Raw genomic sequence first — 15277 nt, forward strand, 5'->3', positions numbered from 1 at the left:
CTCGGAGGTGATACATGAGGTAATTTGAATGGGCAGATAGGTCGTAAAAGGAAGCAGATAGGGCAGGCTGGAGTCCATTTGTATGTTTAGTGTGCGTGTGAGTCACAGGGCCGGGATGGAAGCAGGGGAGATTGGAAGTCGACTGGGTGGAGGTAAATGACAGGCCTTTAGGAACGTGACTGCAGCCCGTAAACACATTGAAGTCAAGCACTGAGACAAATCAAAAGAGGACTAGTTTGGGGATGAGATTGCAAGGTAATAAAGCTCGCTGGCCCAGGTTTGGTGTGAGAGTGTTTCCCTTTTAGAACAATTCTGCACTGTCACAAAAACAAATTGCATTAATTGATCTTGTACATCCATTTTTATGACTTATACATTTGGTTTTCTATGATGTATTCCATATTGTGTTTGCAAATTCTGCTGATTTGTCAACAACATGTTGTTGTATAGCTGGCTAAGATATATCAAACTTGCCAAAACTGTAAAATTTACTTGTGATAGATATGTAAACATAATTAAGAATGTTTTGAAAACTAAAAACTAAAATGGGTTTATGCATTATAAAGTAAGTTTATGAATGATTTACACACACACACACACACACACACATATATATATAAAAATAATAAAAAGTAATAAATCAATAAATCAAAAATGCATTATAAAATGTTGTGAAGAAAACTAACATTTAAAGAAAAAAAAAAGAAAAATAATAATAATAATAATAATATATATATATATATATATATATATATATATATATATATATATATATATATATATATATATATATATATATATATATATTAAATATTTCACTCAAATATAAAAACATGATGCTAAAAAAAATGTAATTGTGGTTGGGCCAGTAAAAAAAAAAAACAGAAGAAAAAAAAAATCTTATTGTTAAGCCCAGCAAAAACAGGCGAAAGGTAGCTGGATTGATGGGAAGATGGGAAGAAGTGTCTCAAAGTGGATGAAGTTTGGAAAAAATAATGCGAAAAACACTTTGGAAGCCATAAAAGGATTTCCCATTGACAGAGGAGATGTTCAGGAACCACCAAAGAGGAACACAAGATGGAAAGATGGTTTTTATTTTCCAAAAGGAGCAATACTATACCTTGTTTTTACTAAAAACAAGTAAACGTATCCCAAGAGGGCCTTTCTCATATACTCAAGAACCTTTTCATTACTTGAGTGCAATGTTGACTCACCTGACAATGTCCATGGCATGGTAAATGATCTCAGATTGGTCGACAGCAATGACCTTCCTGGCTCCCGCTTTGGCGGCGAACATGGAGAGGATTCCCGTACCACATCCTACGTCAAGCACCACCTGCGGGTTAAAGGAGCACTGCGTAACCTTTCCGCGCTATGCCAGCTTGTCTGTGCCATCTTAAGCGTGCAGATGTGTAATAATGGCACCCGAGGCATTTATCATGCTGACAGGGTCTAACCCTTATTTGCCAAAGTCCACTGGCTGGACCACGATGGCCGAGATAAGCCTCTCGTCATCTACCCCCACTTCACCTTTTTCTTTCCAGCTCAGCGCGTCACCTCGGGATACATGTTCAACCGCGGCCGGCTAAAGCAGATCTAGCCAATGTCAGCGCAAAATTAATGGTTTGTATATGAGCTGTGGTGTATGTTGTGTGTGTGTGTGTGTGTGTGTGTGCGTTGAAGCACCATTATCCTGTTATCAGCCCACTGCAGTTGACACATAAGAACCCCCCTTTAAAAAAAAATAAAATACTGCAGCTTGGTATAATGCGAGGGCTTCTTATATCAGCCCGGTCAAAGCAATCATTACTCCGTCAAAGCTTTTTCTACAACACTTAAAAATGCCCAAGTGGCTGGACTGCAAGAAGCCCATACTCACCTTGCCCTTGAAGACGTCCATGTTGCGGTACATGAAGTCTCGATAGCTCTCAGTGCGCACCTTGTCCTGTCGAAAAACGAGACAACCAAAGTCCTAAGTAATGACACAGTGTCACCATTCTACTTTTCATTAAGAAGACAGAACGCACCCATCCCAGTGCGAGAGAAATCGCTGAACATGATCCAATCACTCAGAGCAAAAATTTAATTTTAACGCCTTATCCACAGTTAAAACTGACAGTCAAAGAGCACGCTGGAAATCAAATTAACAATCGTTAAGCAGCATGAAAAAAAATCTCATTTTTAACAGAGTCAAGATTGAATTAGAAAGCAATTTAAAGGATGTGTGACTGGTAATGATTTTTTTTTTTTTTGAGGGGAGGAGGTTGGTGTTGTTGGGAGTGGAGATGAAAAATTAAATGAAACTGACCCTGACACTTCTTGCTTTGCCAGCAGAATTCTAGCCAGAAATGGCTAATTAACCTGCCAATCAGACTAAGTACCACCCAGAACATACATGATGCCGGAAGCTATTTACAATCCAGACCAGAGCCATTACATTTATATTGGTTTAAACCAGGACATGTTAAAAATAACAATAGTAACTTAAAAAAATAATAATAATAATAATAAAAATGAAAGTCTTTTTTTGTATGGTTACACATTCAGCTTGAATTTTTACGATTTTTTTCATTCAAAGTACTGGACAAAAGTTTGGAATAATTATGTTTTTGAAAGAAGGCTGCATTTATTTGATCAGAAATACAACAAAAATAATATTGTGTAATATTATTACAATTTAAAATATGTTTTGTTCTATTTTAATATATTTTAAAATGTAATTTATTCCTGTAACAGCAAATCTGAATTTTCAGCAGGCATTACTTCAGTATTCAGCATCTCATAGTCCTTTAGGAATAAATCTAATATGGAGTTTTTGCTTCTGCTTACTATGTGAAAACCACGATGCACTACCATTTAAAAGTTTGGGGTAAAGAAAGAGAGAAAGAGAGAAAGAAAGAGAGAGAGAAAGAAAAAGTTTCAGCAAGAATAAACCAATTAAACTGATAAAAAGTAAAAGTAAAAGACATTTATAATGTTACAAAAGATTTCTATTTCAATCAGATAATCTTAAAAAATGTATTACTGTTTCCACAAAAATATTAAGCAGCAAAAACCATTATTAATAATTTAGTATCAATAATAACTAATAATAATATTATATGATAATAACTGAGAACCAAATCAGCATATTAGATTGATTTTTCAGAATTTCTATTTATCCAGTAGTATCTGATTTGATTCTTATCCATACTTAATCCTTCAAAAATGCTTTCAAATTTCAAAAATTCTATTAGCATTCCTGTAGGCTTTGATGTTCTGAAGGGAAAACATTAAAAATCTGTGGGTTGTTTTTAACAATTACACTTATTCGATGCAGAAAAAAAGAGATGACGGAAAAGTTCACTTAACTTTCCTTACATGGAAAGTTTAGCATTAGTTAAAGGGTTAAAGATCGCGGCATCTGACTCATGACGGTAAACGGCATCATTTTACGGTGGACAGTAAAAGGCGTCAGTGCTTGCGTTGCACCATACAGCTCGCCTCTCCTCTGCAGAGTTTCGACTCTGACGCAAACCGCCGTTTAATGCAAGTTGGAGGAGGCACCAATCACTGGCCCTCTCCAGGACGTACTGCAGTATGAGAGCTGATGATCCAAACGCTCCTCACTTGAACCTCCCTTACTGCAGTTACAGCACTCAAACAATGACATCCTAATAATAAATCTGGAAAATTGCAATGTGGGAAAATAAATAATGGCGAATAATGAAAATATGCTGCATAGAGCGAACCATTGCATCTTTTTTTAAGTAGTTTGCACAAAGTGTGAGTTGCTTGTGACCTTCTACCTAAGCAAATAAGGCCGCAGATATATGTTAGATGGGGACAGACCTACCTTCAGCATCTCCTCATGGATGCTGTAATGCCCATAAGAGCTAAAGTAGGCCTCATCTTCATCTTCTCTCAACTCAGCAATGGCCCCTGAGCGTGAAGGGCCACGACTTGTGTCTGCGTTCAGCACTAGACCTTGTGCCAACAATCTGGGGCAATGCAAACAACACACACACACACACACACACACACACATACACATATATATATATTAAGACAGAGGAAGGATTGGTCAGTCCACCAGCACACGTGCACGTGCATGTGAGCACTCGCTCAAAATCTTAACCACTGCAGTGGAATTTTACCCCATCTCTAACTTCTATTGCCCCGCCTCTTTTTTTGCACCTCTATCCACTTCAGTGAGTGTGTTTGAAACTGAACTCTATGCTACACCCTGCTGGACCCACTTATACATTACACATCTATTGGAGTTGCACAGCTTAAACTCAGAGTGAGCTGTTCTTTCAAATTAGTCAAGACTGAAGGTAATGTCTCTTTTTTTATATATCTATATAATTTACTTAAAAAATGTTTGTGGACAGTGCCATTATTGTTTGACCAATTGCTTGGTCAGATCAGTTTAAACAATGATAAATTTGGTTCCAACATAAAGGAAGATGTAAACCAAAAAAAAAAGTGTTGCAATCAATACACTACATGTTATTAACTGCCACTGAACAAAAAGTGGATTTGGTTCTTTTCATCAACCTTTGAATTTTAAACTAATTTTCAAGCATCTTTGTGAGAATTTGTGACATACTGTAACAACAGTTCATACTGTAGTTAAATAACTTGGTCATCAGTTTGGAAAAACAAAAGAGAATGTGTGTGCAGTAATGTTTGTGAGAAAATGTATCGCATAATTTAATGACTGAAATTCATATTAGTTATGCAGTATGCAGCATATACAGTCCATAGAGCTTGCATTTAAAGTTGTATTTAAAGAGTTTAATATTCTGCATTCATTTAAACCTTTCTTTTATCGGCAGAATGCAAAATAAAATATTTTGCACTAAACCCCATTGACTGTCACTGTATGGACCAAAAAAAATAAAAATCTAAATATCTTCTTTTGTGTTCTGCCATAATGACGATAGAATTTTCTTTAACCATTTTTTTTATTTTTTAATTCCTTTAGGGTAATTCACTGCTGGAAATACGAGGTTTTAATAAAAACTGTCTGTCTATGCAGAAATAGACATTTTTTAAATCTGTGATACATGACTCAAGAAAACAGGAAAAAAGTGCTGTGGCAAAAAAAAAACCCACCCATAATGCACTGGGTTCAATCAGACTATCTACGAGTAGGAATACAAAAATCTGAAGTTTTCTCAAAAGCCCTGGAACTGTCAAAAGTCCGCTGGATGACGCGTTTTTTGAACTTCATACTATCAGGTAAGGCATGTTTAAGATGGCACAAACAATATTGTGTTATTACTGCAATCAAACTAAAGATGAGCGATTGAACAAAAGAGACTAAGGTTGCATAAATTATTCAACAAGTTGAATAATGCTATTTTGCTTATACTTTGAGGAAAAAAATAGCACTAAAAAGCTGAACCACAGTGATTCAATGCTAAGGTTATACTGACTTGAGTTTGTGCAGATCATCCATGGCCCGGGCCAGAGCTTCCTCAGCTCTCTGAGCTCTGTCTTCAGCCTGTCTGGCTCTCTGAAGCAAAAGAGACACCTGATCGCCAGCCGCAGGGCTCAACGTCACAGCTGCAGCCTCGCACAACTCTTCAACATCTGACAAAATGTAAGCCAGTAGCACAAATGTGTTTCAAACATGTAAGAAAGATTACCACATTCAAAAGTTATAAAGTTAGTAAGTTTTTTTTTTTTTAAAACATACCTATTCAGCAATGATGCATTAAATTGATCAAAATTGACAGTAAAACATTTACAATGTTAGAAAAGATTTTGAATTTTTGTTAGGAATTTTCTATTTTTCAAAAAAAGGAAATCACTTTTTACACACAGAATTTCAGTGGCACAATATTGATCATAATAAGAAATGTTTCTTGAGCAGCAAACCAGCATATTATTTCTGAAGGGTCACATGACTATGGATCATGTAAAATAGAAAACAACAGGAATTTGGCCTTATAAATGAGACAAAAACAATGATTCTCATACCTATCTGCAATAATGGGTCATCTGGTAAAGCTGGTTTCATATATTCATCACTGTCCCATGGCAATGGACCATTTGAAGCCAGTAGCAAACTCTCTGCAGAACATTTCTACAAAACACACTCAGCTTGGTCATACATCAAGTCATCTCATCACATACACTTGAATTGTATGTGTTAAAAGGATACTTACTGTAGTTCTAATGTAGTTTATCATCTTTATGTAGCCATAGTCATCAAGCCCTAAAGAGAAATTAAACCAGATTTGTATTTCCAGACATCAGGCATCACTCTGCACACTGAGCAGTCCTTGTTTGGAAAACTTACTGTGTTTTTGGACAAGATCTGGAATATCCACACCATGATCTGTCTTACAGTGTTGTACTGTTTCAGACACAGAGGTGAGAGTCCTGTTTAAAGGGAGACACAGATACTTGAGTACAAAACAAACCCTTTGTTCTTAAAGGATCAGTTCAACCAAAAATACAAATTCTGAGAACACAGATTTGGAAAAAAGAAGTATAGATACACCTAGACTCCTGATCTGCTCGTACAAATTAAGTTTTCTGTTCAGTTCTGATACACAAAATCAAAGCCTTACTCAGTTTTGCTACTTTTAAATAAATAAATAATCAAACTTCAGATCAGGGTTACTTACTGTAAACTAAAAGTATAAAATAGTTTAAGTTTAAAATGATTAAAAAGATGAAATAAAATAAAAAAAATTCTTAACTAAATACTTAAATAACCCAACAAAAACATTGCATAGAAATACTGCATTGGCAACTAATAAAAATATGTTTAGGTTGAAGCATTGAAATTACTAAGTGGAAATAAAAATTAAAACAGTAATAAAAAAATTAAAATATACTGTACATGAACAAATCTATGATAGTACAAAAACAAAACTATAATGGCATTGGTTCATATATCCATCCTTGTGGCATCCATGAGTTCAAAAAGAATTTGTATTTGTGATGTATTTCTCTGCATTTTTCTTCTTCTAGCTTCACCGCACAATTGTTGCATTTAATCTAACTTAAATTAAAATGTTAAAATGTTTCTCTTTAGGTTATACATCTAACATTACACTAATAGTGTGTAGAAAAAGATAAGATAGCCAAGGAGTAACAATTTCATATATTTTAATAGTTTCCTCTGGCTATAAAAAGCCAACATAAAAGCAAATTATTTAAGTTTAGAAATAACATGCTATATTTTCTCACATATAAGTATAAATGTGTATGTAAACATGAAAATATACTGCTGTTTATTATCATATTTGCAGGTTTCTGACATAATACGTTTGACGCAAACATGAGCAGATCACAATCCACAAAACAGTCTCCGTTAAGTCATATTTCAGTTTTCTTTCTGGAAGCCTCACCATGAATGATTTCCACTGAATGTTACCTGTCACAGAGTAAACACGGGACTGTTATGTGTTCAGATCCCTCCTCCATCGACTGCCATTGTTCTTCATCACTGTCCGACAGCTCGGGTACATCTTCACACACCTCGCAGTCAGCATCACCTACATCACAGGATACAATGACAAAATCCATAACTAATAAACACCTTCTAAACAACCGGTTATGTGAAACACTAACAAAATTAACAGTGTTACACCATTTGAAAATGCCGAACTGCAATAGATTTTCGCTAAGATTAAAATACACTCTCCAACTCGCTAGAATAACGCAGTTTAAATCGCATCATAGGTTAAAGCAAATATATGCATCACATTTCATACATTCACGTGTACCTGTGTACGCTGCCATGTTGTAGTCTCTTGAGTTCGCGTTTTTCTCATCCGGGTCACTCTTATGTTGGTGTAATTCTCTTTTCTCGCCATGTGAGGTCGCTGTTTCTTTATTAATCGCAGTAACCTTGAGCCTTATGCCGTTAAATACCTTAGTGTTTGTATCCGTCGTGTTTATTGTATTTGTGCATCTTAACAAAACATCAAAAAGTCGTTCGTGCCGGTACAACCCATTATCGTTATGTTTTGTAATTGTAGAATAACCCACTAGGCCTACCTACTACAGTCAACACTTTGGACTCTTATAATTAGCCTATTGTAAGGCTTGCAGTAATACTATATATTGTATCGCTAGTGTGTGAATTAGTATTGTCACTTTTCTGTGTGGAAATTATTTACAAAGCTACATTTAAAGGATGAGTTCTATAAGAAAGAGAGCAAGAGTCAAGCACACGTGAACTCTTCCAATTCTGGTTAAAAGCATTACAGTAGCCTAATCATAAAGTTTGGAATATATGCAGCTGCCAAGTTCAAAAATGAATATTCTGCATGCAGTTGAACTGTATAGCTGCTGAACAGCTTCTGTGCATTATAAAGTTTAATACAGCAAATAAATCCTTTTGTCTTTCAGTTGTGACTGAAGAGGTGACTGCTTTAATCCACTTTTCAGATATCACATACAAACTAATATTACTATATACACAAAAGTTGTCAAGTATGAATATAATTTATTTTTCCTGAGCAATGTAAAATTACATAACAAAAAAAAGCACCAGAACCCAATATAAAGCATACAGAAACACAGCACATATTAAATTAGTGTCAAGCAGTACTATATTTTGAATATGTTTTTAAAATACTTAATAATTACATCCAAGTAAACTGCAGTAAAACAATATTTTGGCTTATCCTGCTGAAGAATCACACCATGCCAGAATTGCACTTAAGTAAAGAAATGTGAGAATAAAAGTCTTATTTTTTGTCTCCAATTTGTCCAAGATTGCATATGGCCTTGTTTTCGAGAATTTCCACTTTCTTCTCTCCATCTTTAAGTGTGTTGACAACCATAGCCCTGGCCACTGCTGTGATGCGAATAGACATTGTAGGGAAAACAGAGGAAAATGCACCAAGAAATTTCTGGGCCACCCACTCGGCTGGCCTGCTCTCCTCTCTGTCCACTAAGAGCACCCTAGAAAAAAAAAACAATAACATATGAAATGATGATTTAAATAACTGAAAAAGCAGACATGCATAACACAAAGATGTATGACCTCTTATATGCAGAGTATAAGAAATCACAACAGATTTTATTCCTTGATTCAGTATTTTTTGAACAAAAAAAATCAGCCGGACTTACGCTGGTCGATAGACGGAGAAACGCTCAAACCCTAGGTCTTCAATTTCTGCTTCAACCTGTCCCTGTAAATACACCAGTGTTGGATTGGACATGGATTGGCTTGAATGCCATGAAAATACAAACTTCTTTGCTCTGTAAATCAAATAAGCCATATAATTTTAACAAGTTATAATACCTTCGTTTTCAGGTAGAGAAAGCTGCTGGTTTTGTCTGCACCTTTGGAGGATTCAAGGTGAAAATGTGAGCAACCTCCTGCTTTGGCAAGTTCTGCAGACTTGAGTACGTAGTCATGATCCACCCGCACAAACCCTTCCTGTAGCCCATACAAAATGTATGCACAAAATGTTATGTTTTTTAGTATGCAATTAACAAACTTTACCACAAAAAAATGAACATGAAATGTAAAGGGGTTCCAACACAAATGCAACGTTAGCAAAAACATAGTGATTTTCTTTTAAAAATGTTCATCAGCTGCTAAAGTGTTCTTTACTCGCATTGCCAATTAGAGTTTTAGTTTGCATTTATTTTATGTCTCACCATGAAAAACATTCTTATTATACAAATCTTGATCTTAATTGATCTTGATGACTTGTAATTTAATTTTAATTTAGCAACAGAGCAGTGGGCAATCAAACATTTTGGCAACAAGCTGTATGGTATAATTTACTAAAGAAGGCTTGTTGCCAAAACGTTTGATTGTCCATTGCTCTGTTGCAAAATTAAAATTAAATTACAAGTTATTAAGAAGATACAGCAAGTGCGGATCTTTTATCTGAAAGTAATGTTACTTATCGATCTACGCACCCAAAACTAAGTTGAGAGCAGTGATTTTTATTTTTTCCGTGAGTATTATACAAATATTGTGGAAAAAGCATTTTCTTATATTTCTAAAGTTGAAATAACTATAGGTTAAGGAGAAAATCCTTCATGCATTTCACAAAATGATCACATCTGAAACATACAGCTCCTGCTTTGGCCTTGGTTGTTCCTAGACAGCAGTATCCAACATCATGGCCCTGAAAAGCCTCAGCATACTCATCTAGCTTCTCAAAATCAACCACCTTTTGCACCTATAGAGAACAAGAAAGACAATAAACAGTCAGAATAAAATCCTTGATAACATTATTTTTTTTAAATTGCATTGCAACAAAATATTAAACTTTATGCTGTGCTGTCTTACTTTAAAAGTTCACCCAAAAATGAAAATTCAGTCTGTGGAAGTCAATGGTTGAAGATATTTATACAGGTTTGACGTTTGGGACAACTTGAGTGTGTATGAGTAAATGTTGACTGAATTTTCTTTTTTGGGTGAGCTATCCCTTTAAGCCACTTGATTTCATATTAGGTATGCAATGAAATCATACATTTTTAAAGTGAATAAGTGTCCAAACAAATTATGGGCTACTGGACATAATAGCATTTTCAAACTTGACGCATTACCAGATTTTCATAGGCTTTATCCTCAAAGGTGAGCTGCCTTCGTCCAATGAGAGTGATCTTGGAGAAGATGTTGCGCTCCACTATTTCCTTCAGCAGCGTTCTTCCGGTCTCACCTGAAGCGCCGAGAATGAAGCACGTTCTGTTCTTCTGCCGGTAATTCTCCTCCATCGCGTTCAGATCCATTCTGTAATGAAGAAATGATTGCATACGCAACCGTTTGAATCTCGCAACATCACCATGACAGTGCAGAATTTGCACAGGTGTACTATAATCATCAGGTGTGTTATTCGTAATAACTGCATCATGAGTTGATCCTCAAAGCGGCGCTCGCTGGCTCAAGGCTCACTGAACCGCATTCCAAATCTCAGGACGATTGTCTACTGGTAATAACATCTGTAGCTACACTAAAATACATGTCTGGGATTGTTGAAATCCATTAATGCCAGTATTTGGTACCTGGCATGCTAATGTAAATCCGCCCCAGATATCTATATCAAATTATTTTTAAACATCCTTATCCAATATAATTACAATCAACTGTGACTTGTCCATGCTGAGCAATGCTGAGAAAAGTATCGAGTACCACGTGACAATACAGTTGGTTCCAGCAAAGGTGTTGTTTGTTGACCTGCCCTGACCTGAATGAACTCGAGAAATATTATTAGCAAATTTACTGAATTGAATTATTACATTCAGCCACGTCCAGTAGACTTATTTCATCATGCATAGCATGCTTTTTTTTTTCCTTTTTACTGTTGTTGTTTTATTCTTTATCTCTCTGATTCAAATTCTCCTTCTGTATTTATTTATATTTTTGTATTTGAAGAGGTTATACAATAAATAAGGCTAAATACAATAACGACGGAAAATTGCCATTGTCACGAGGTGTGGTCGTTCATAGGCTGCTATGCGCGAGATTCGAGAATCAAAAAGAAAAACATATTGCCAGCACAGGCAGGACAAAGCAACAATATGCTAACCATTATTGCACAGTAGGATGCATAGCAATAGAAGTGACAGTAGTGGTCTGTAATGAATAGGCTACTTCACCTTGGGATCTCGTCAGTCTCTGAGCTCTCCAGATAATTAAAAACAACGGCGAGAGCCACAACAAAAACACTGAAGAAGCTTAAGGTTTTACCCCAGTTACTCTCAAATATATTCATGCCAAGCTCGATAAACAGAGGACTTTGGTAGTTGATAGTTGATACGCTGGAGCTTCTTCCTGTTGTAGCGTCCACACTGTTTTACACTGCGCATGCGCAGAACGCCTACATAGAATGCAGCGTGTTACAGCTGTTTTGAAAAGCATATTCACGAGCACGACTGCATTTGGTTTTACTGGCACTTGAATCACTTCAGAACGTGAAAGTCATCACTTTACATACTAAAGTACTGGCATTGCCAGTGCAAATGAATACCTCTCAAAACAAAGCAAAGAAAGCTGTACTCAGGTTGCTGCTTATGTGGTGGTGCAGGTTTGAGTCTGGCTTGCACTGTTTCCTGAGCTCATTCTTTTGAGTTTCTCTGTGTATAATTTCATAGATATGTGGCTATACTTAACCACTGGTTCACCATACCTCACTTTTACACGTATTATATAGTACTATCTGTACTTAGATGGCATGGTTTGATACGTATACACACATCCAGTTATGCACATAATTGCACAAATAACCAATTTATTGTTCTTTTTTTTCTTTCTGTAAACAAAGATTGGTGTTCAGGAATGTAAAAGTAGCACATTTAATAAATGAATAAATAGTAATAAATTGTTTGAAAAATAAGGAAAGAAACAAAAGAACATACACTGTTGTCTACAAACCAAAAAAAAAAAAAAAAAAAGAAAGAAAAGTAAGAAAAACAAAATAACGGAAAAGAGCATCCACCCATTCAAAAATCCACTCAATAAAGTATGTTAAGTTACAGTATATAAAATCTTTACACTTTACAGTTTTTACAGTCTTTGATTGTAGCAACTACAAATAATAATGAATAATGCTTTTCTAGGCACTCAAAGCACTTTACATTGTGAGGGGGGAGGGGGGGTCTCTAGATGGAGATTCTCAGTGAAAGACTGACCAGTGAAAGAGCTGATATGAGATCTAGACTTCACGTCATAGAAGGAGACCACCCTCCTCATAATCCACAAACACCCCCACCTTCTGCGGCTTCACTCTCAGAGACAGAGAGACGGACGGACCAGTACAAGCCCAATATTCAGCCCCATTCCTTAGAGCCACAGACCAGAATCCATCCTGAGGACTCACTCTAATCTTTCTCTTCCTGTTAATAGATTCTCCCTGAGGAGAATCCCTCCTTTCCCAGGACACCAGGATAGTGATCAAACCGCTCTGGGTTATCTGGGAGCGTTTGCTTAATGTCTCCATGTCTCACTTGTTTCCCATCATTAGACAGGATGAGATTTGGATGAGCTGTATCAGGATCCAGAGTCACATCCACTGAGAGAGAAATCAGAGAATATGAATATTCACAGTACAAAGATCTAGATGTGTTTAATATTTAACAAAAAAATAGTTGGCACAAATGATTCTATTTACAGCAGTCATGTTTATCTGTATCTCTGAATGTGAGAGAAAAGTAAAAATGGCACATTTTACCTGTATAATGCTGCATCACCCTCAACACTGTGGAGGAAAATAATAATGAAACATCAACAAGTGTGGATAAACCAACATCCAAATGCTAGTTTGTTGTCATATAATTAATACTTTTAATTGTTTTTTTAAAAGTGAGAAAAAAGAAGCAAAACTGTTTTCAACATTGATAATGATTATAAATGTTTCTTGTGCACCAAACCAGCATATTAGAATCATGAGATATTACATTATACAACATATCATGAACGATCATGTCACTCTGAAGACTGAAATAACAGCTGCTGAAAATTCAGCTGTCATCACAGGAATAAATTACTTTATAAAACGTATAAAAAAAATAGAAAGCAGTCATTTTAAATTATAATAATATTTCACAATATTATGTTTAACTAATTGCTGATTAATTAAATGCAGCCTTGGTGAGCATTTGTGACCTCTGTAGCCATAATATAGATAAAGCATGACAGAAATTTTGTGTAGCTGTATTTACACTGACCTACCAGATTGACTGAGTTTCTGGTCTAGAGTTTCCTGCAGTTGAGTCAGAGCTCTTCTCAGAGTCTCCACACTCACATCAGTGTTCATACTGATCTCAGGCCAGTTCCTGGTGTGTAGAGGACTGCACAGGGATGGATCAATCTACAGCAGGAGAGAGGAGAAATCCCTCAGCATGAGGAGTGTGAGTGTTGTCCTGTGATGTGAGCAGACAGAGAGACACTGACCTGTAGGAGCTGGAGGTGATCCTCGGTGTGTAAGAGATGATCCATCTCAGTGCTTCTCATCTTGAGCTCAGTGATTTCCTGCTCCAGCTCGTGAATGAGCTTTTCCTCCTGTTTCTCTGCTGCTTTCTGCTTCTCCTCCATCATCTCCAGCAGCTCAGCCTGACATCTCTCAATGGAGCGAATCAGATCACTGAAGAGTTCAACACTGGCTGCTTTCTCTCGCTCTGAGCTTTTCTGAAAAATACAATATTACTTTATATAATCAGATTTATTTTTTTAAGGCAAATCAAATCATTACCCATCTAATATTCAATATCCTCACACTTTTCTGAGTTCTGCTGAGTGTTTGACGTCTTGAATCTTCTTGATTCTGTCCTGGATCATCTGCTGCACATCTTTCTGTGTCTTCTTCATATGAGTCTACAGACAAACCAGAACACTCATACACATTTAATTAATTGTTATTAAAACCAGATTATTGTATTTTAATGTTACTAGTTTCTCATGCCTTCTTCTATTTACTCTCCTCCTCTAGAGGAACAGTGTTGTGAGTATTGTGGTCTCCATCAGTGCAAAACACACACACATACGTCTGATCATCTCTACAGAACAGCTCCAGAGGTCTCTCGTGTTCCTCACAAATATAGTCCTTCATATTCTCCACAGGTTCCATCAGTTTGTTTCTTTAAGCTCAGGACTCTCTGATGAGACTCCAGATGAGTTTCACAGTAAGAGGTCTGACACACCAGACAGGACTTCAAGGCTTTCATCTTTGTTTCTTCACAGAGAACTTCAGATTTTGCGAGTCCAACATTTTGAACAAACTGGCTGATGTTGTCAGATATTTTACTGTATTTCCATTTATTCCATTCTTTCAGGCATTTTTCAGTGGAGACTGGATCAGTCAACACTTCCAGATCCACAGAGCTTGGAGACTCTTCATCTACAGCACCACTGGAGGATGTCAGAGCTGAAATGTGGATTTTATAATTGAATATTTGTTAGAATACTGAACACATGTAATGTTATTAAGAAAGAAAGGTTAGTTTAGATCAGTACTCAACTTTATATCACAGTTCCATCACGTTCTTAATACCCTAATGATTTTGGTATGCAAAGGTCCTTTGAATGGCAACGGTTTCTATTTTGTCGTGGAACAATTTTGTGCTTTTTGAATGTTTTTCTTTACAAACATGGGCTAGATGGCCTTTTGATCTCGTACATGATTTCCAAGACATTCTGTATGAATTTAAAAAAAAATATTGTAATACAGCACAATATAGTTTTGATTGTTTGATTGACTTACACAGCAGAGGGAAAAAATAAAAATAAAAAATAAAAAATGTATTATTGCCTGCCGTAATTTGTTTGTACACTTCATTTTTTGGGGTACTGACTTGGAGGTGCATC

The 15277-nt window shown here is 36.1% G+C and overlaps 2 protein-coding genes and 1 pseudogene across 4 annotated transcripts in view; all 3 read right to left on the reverse strand.

Moving 5' to 3' along the window:
* prmt3 (protein arginine methyltransferase 3) overlaps window positions 1–7830 on the reverse strand; it is a 49696-nt gene extending 41866 nt beyond the window's left edge. The window contains exons 1-9 of one of the 2 annotated variants that reach the window (XM_058782806.1): window positions 7731–7830; window positions 7379–7499; window positions 6293–6375; window positions 6159–6208; window positions 5971–6076; window positions 5424–5580; window positions 3836–3980; window positions 1880–1945; window positions 1215–1336 (exon numbers count right to left, since the gene is read on the reverse strand). In XM_058782806.1, the coding sequence (XP_058638789.1) occupies window positions 1215–1336; window positions 1880–1945; window positions 3836–3980; window positions 5424–5580; window positions 5971–6076; window positions 6159–6208; window positions 6293–6375; window positions 7379–7499; window positions 7731–7746 (866 nt within the window). In that variant the 5' untranslated portion in view covers window positions 7747–7830. Of the gene's footprint in view, window positions 1–1214; window positions 1337–1879; window positions 1946–3835; window positions 3981–5423; window positions 5581–5970; window positions 6077–6158; window positions 6209–6292; window positions 6376–7378; window positions 7500–7718 lie in introns of both variants that reach the window. The other variant, XM_058782805.1, reaches the window with a different exon arrangement.
* A 569-nt stretch (window positions 7831–8399) lies between these two features.
* htatip2 (HIV-1 Tat interactive protein 2) lies at window positions 8400–11805 on the reverse strand. 2 transcript variants are annotated; one of them, XM_058782299.1, is made up of 6 exons: window positions 11666–11805; window positions 10525–10708; window positions 10047–10154; window positions 9260–9397; window positions 9085–9146; window positions 8400–8916 (listed from the first exon to the last, which is right to left on the reverse strand). In XM_058782299.1, the coding sequence occupies exons 2-6, from the start codon at window positions 10705–10707 to the stop codon at window positions 8700–8702; spliced, it is 708 nt and encodes a 235-aa protein (XP_058638282.1). In that variant the 5' UTR covers window position 10708; window positions 11666–11805; the 3' UTR covers window positions 8400–8699. The 2 variants fall into 2 exon arrangements, with proteins under 2 accessions (XP_058638282.1, XP_058638281.1); XM_058782298.1 differs by having other exon boundaries at window positions 8416–8916; window positions 11575–11795.
* A 733-nt stretch (window positions 11806–12538) lies between these two features.
* On the reverse strand, window positions 12539–14865 carry LOC131543872 (zinc finger protein RFP-like; annotated as a pseudogene).
* Window positions 14866–15277: the final 412 nt, after the last annotated feature.

The sequence above is a fragment of the Onychostoma macrolepis genome, chromosome 07, assembly GCF_012432095.1.
Source record: "Onychostoma macrolepis isolate SWU-2019 chromosome 07, ASM1243209v1, whole genome shotgun sequence".
Taxonomy (NCBI): Eukaryota; Metazoa; Chordata; class Actinopteri; order Cypriniformes; family Cyprinidae; genus Onychostoma; species Onychostoma macrolepis.

Excerpts from the sequence above, each read along its gene's own strand:
- htatip2 (XM_058782298.1), bottom strand. The coding sequence starts at position 11,690 with ATGAATATATTTGAGAGTAACTGGGGTAAAACCTTAAGCTTCTTCAGT. Across the intron at positions 9,398-10,046 it reads CCAAGGCCAAAGCAGGAGCT|GAAGGGTTTGTGCGGGTGGA; the intron begins GTATGTTTCAGA and ends TATGGGCTACAG. Across the intron at positions 9,147-9,259 it reads TTCTCTACCTGAAAACGAAG|GGACAGGTTGAAGCAGAAAT; the intron begins GTATTATAACTT and ends GTGTATTTACAG.